The sequence below is a fragment of the Seriola lalandi genome, unplaced genomic scaffold (genome assembly GCF_002814215.2).
Source record: "Seriola lalandi dorsalis isolate HSWRI2012SDOR001 ecotype SW California unplaced genomic scaffold, Sedor1 jcf7180002054978, whole genome shotgun sequence".
Taxonomy (NCBI): Eukaryota; Metazoa; Chordata; class Actinopteri; order Carangiformes; family Carangidae; genus Seriola; species Seriola lalandi.
Window position 1 is genome coordinate 94,267 of NW_019525528.1, and position 3,736 is coordinate 98,002.

Sequence of the window (3,736 nt, forward strand, 5' to 3'; positions counted from 1 at the left end):
GGGGAGGAAGAGGAGGGGGGGGGTCTCCTCAGGTCTCTGTCTCTTCATCAGACCTGCAGTAGGAAATGAATGAGTAATCACTAATAATCAGTTCATTGCTTTGTCATTGGCTGGTTTTATTCTCCTCTACTCTGATAGTTTGATGCTGATTGGATTGAATGTTTTTGTCATAATTTTATTTGATTTATTTGTTTGATATAGACAATGCAGTTTAACTGCGTTTCAGACTGATGTTTACAGCTGTTCTGACTTGGACTTTTACTTGTGATGGAATTAAAACAGACAAATTAAATTACTGTTGTAATTAAAATAAATTACAAGTTTTCACAGTTTTCTGAGTCTTTTAGAGACAAAATGATTCACCTGTTATCGTCTGTGTCTCAGCACAGAGGTGAAACAAACATGACCCCCCCCCCCAGGAGAAACACTGTCAACACAGAGGAAGACTCCACAGAGAGTTCAGCATGTGTCAGACCAGTTTGACCAGTTTGACCAGTTGCAGCCACTGAAGTGATGTCTGTCCTCTCCTCTGCCTCATGAAGGAGCTGGTTGGATCCATCATGTCACGTACTGACATCATGAGCCTGTGGAGCAGCTTTAAACCTCCGTACAGGATCATTGATTATAGATCAGCTTCTGTACTGATACTGTGAAAGTATCAAAGCTTTGATAGAAAGGTTCGACCCTTTCACTGAGCCTTAAAACTTTGTGATGTCACAACTGTAAAGTCTCCGCCCTCAGCCACGCCCCAGCCAACCTTTTCATGTCCGTCCGTCTCAAACTCATGAACGTGATATCTCACGAACGCCTCGAGGGAATTTCATTACATCTGACACAAACATTCACCTGGACCGAAGGTTGAACTGATCAATATTTGGTGGTCAAAGTTTAAAGGTCAAAGGTCAAGGTCACTGTGTCCTCACAAAACAAGTTTTTGACCATGACTCACAAATTCATTCACTAATTATGAGACAATTTAACTCAAATGTCTTTAAGGATTAAACAAAGTGAGGTCAAACTTTGCTGTGACATCATCATGTTGTTCAAACACCCAGGAAGAGGAGACTGTCACCATGTTTCCTGACACCTGTCTGGTTGGAGGAGGAAACAGCAGGAGGAGGTGACTGCAGTTTGTTGTTGTTTTAACTTTACCAACATGGCGTCATTCTCTCGCTAAGCTAACGGCTACAAGTCAGAAAAGGCTGCTCAGTCACTGGACGTCAGGACGACCATGTATCACTGAATAAACTCCACAAGGACAGAAATACTCCTGTTGGTCTCTCTATATTTCAATATTTCTATTATATTATATCTCTATATTTCTATATTGTATATTATATCTGTATATTATATATTATATCTCTATATCTCTATATTTATCTGTAAAGAGTCTGGAGATAAAGTTTGTTATGATCTGATGCTATATAAAGAAAATAAAATTGAAATAGTAGAGACCAGAGGACAGAGTTTACCTTTGTCTCTTCCTCTCTCTGAACAAATGAAGAAAAAAAAGTTAATTGTGTGATTATTACATTATTTATTTAAAATGATTCATTCATAACATTTTCAGTGTGAATCCCGGAACGAGCTACTGGACCCTAACGAGGTGACTTCCTGTAGAGTGACATGGTTCCACTGAGGTACTGCTGGTTCTGCTCCTCCTGATTAGAACTGTTGTAAACGTCCATCATGTATCTGTGCATGTCTGCAGAGACCACATGAGTCCACAGCCCCTCCTCCTCCATCAGCTGCAGCTCACGCTCCATACACGCCTTGTACCTGTCTCCAGACTCGGACCTTGGATCCACTCTGGACATACAAACCAAGCCTCCTGAAGAAAGACACAAGTTTCATTAATGACATCATCTTCTGAAATTTAAACAGATGTTGGATTGTTTTCTCTGGTGGCCCCGCCCACAGCAGCTCATCACTCTGACACTGCAGGTCGGGTTTCCTAACTGGGACCGCGCTCATCATAATGCACTGTGGGTAATGTACCGGCTATATATGACGACCTCACACACCCCCACGTCAAAAAACCAGAATTGTCCCTTTAAGGCCACACCTCCTTCCATACAACATAAATACTGTGAAATCTGCCTGAAAGACAAACTCAGGGAACAAATGTTCCAGAAGCTCCAAACTTCGAAGGTCACAGCTGCAGAAATGAAGCCAACAATAAGTAGAAGCTGTTAGAGAGCAGGTAAGAGGCGGGGGGAGGGGCCTCATGAACAGGTGACATTCATCAGGCTGTAACGAGCAGGTGTGAGCGGTTCAGTGAATCTGACTCTGTCTCCACACAGAAACTGCTTCATCTTTTATTCTATTGAATTTTAAATTGTGTTTAGTTTTTTTTCTTCTTCGTTGCTGATCGTTTCTTCTTCTGTTCTAATCTTGAGTCTGGCTTCCTGAGATCACGTGACCCGTGTTGGTACCTGGTTTGGCGGCACAGCAGAGCTCCCTGACCACACTGACCGGCACGAAACCGTCACGCAGCGCGCCGACGATGATCACCACATCAAACGCACCTGGAGACAGCAGAGGAGGAGAGGTCACCTTGTTGTTGTTGTTGTTGTTGTTGTTGTTGTTGTCAGATATAAAACCTGACCCCTGGTGGTCAGCTGATGTTACTGGTTCATGTGAGTCAAGAACAAACATGATCATCTTTTAATTTATTAAACATTTCATAATTTGTGGCTTCCTGTTTTAATGAAACCCACTTTTATTCTTGTGATAAAGATGTTCAGGTGTTCACAACATGCTCTCTCTGAGATTTAGTGTGTAGTGTGTGTGTGTGTAGTGTGTAGTGTGTGTGTGTGTGTGTAGTGTGTGTGTAGTGTGTGTGTGTGTGTAGTGTGTGCAGTGTGTAGTGTGTGTGTGCAGTGTGTAGTGTGTGTGTAGTGCTGTGTGTAGTGTGTGTGTGTAGTGTGTGTGTAGTGTGTGTGTATAGTGTGTGTGTAGTGTGTGTGTAGTGTGTAGTGTGTGTGTGTAGTGTGTGTGTGTAGTGTGTAGTGTGTGTGTAGTGTGTGTGTAGTCTGTGTAGTGTGTGTGTAGTGTGTGTGTGTGTGTACCGGTCTGTGCAGGCAGTGCTTGTGTTCCCAGTAAGGCCAGTCTGAGGTTCTGGTAGAGGCCGGTCTTGGCAGCTTGGTCCAACATTCCTCTGCTGCCGTCCACTCCCACAAAGAGTCTGAAGCCCAGTTCAAACATCTGGACTCACATGAAGAAGAAGACGACCGGCATCAACACTGACTCTCTGACCTTTGACCTCACCTGTCACTGGATCGCGGTGACACTGATGGAAACTTAAAAACTGGATTCTGAATGAAGTTCTTACAGACTCTTTCTCTCTGGAGCTTTATTCTGGAGGGACCTCAGAGATAATGACATCATCAGGAAGTGAGGTCACACTGAATCAGGTCTGTGGTTCAGGTCTGCTTCAGTACGGACTCTGGTCAAATCAGCCAAACCACAAAACCTAACTTCCTGTTCGTGTTCACACCTGCACACACCTGATGAACCTCTGAACAGTGCGTTCTCACCAGCTTAGCGACCAGTCCAGATCCACAGGCGACGTCCAAAACCCGAGCCCCCTGACGATCCCCGGAGAAGTTGGCGTTCAGGAAGTCTATGACCAGATGTGGCGCTCTGTAGTTCATCACCTCTGAGTCCTGGCGAGGGAGTAAGAGAGAAACTGAGTGAGTGTGACGAGGAGGAAGTCTGTCAGTCGACCCCCACC

The 3,736-nt window shown here is 44.2% G+C and overlaps 1 protein-coding gene across 3 annotated transcripts in view; it reads right to left on the reverse strand.

Moving 5' to 3' along the window:
* Positions 1-1,517: 1,517 nt before the first annotated feature.
* The window catches only part of LOC111646937 (methyltransferase-like protein 27), a 3,500-nt gene continuing 1,281 nt past the window's right edge, over positions 1,518-3,736 (reverse strand). For all 3 annotated transcript variants that reach the window (XM_023396526.2, XM_087171179.1, XM_023396530.2), the window contains exons 3-6: positions 3,540-3,668; positions 3,072-3,207; positions 2,436-2,528; positions 1,518-1,831 (exon numbers count right to left, since the gene is read on the reverse strand). In XM_023396526.2, coding sequence (XP_023252294.1) covers positions 1,599-1,831; positions 2,436-2,528; positions 3,072-3,207; positions 3,540-3,668 — 591 coding nt within the window. In that variant the 3' untranslated portion in view covers positions 1,518-1,598. The remainder of the gene's footprint in view (positions 1,832-2,435; positions 2,529-3,071; positions 3,208-3,539; positions 3,669-3,736) is intronic.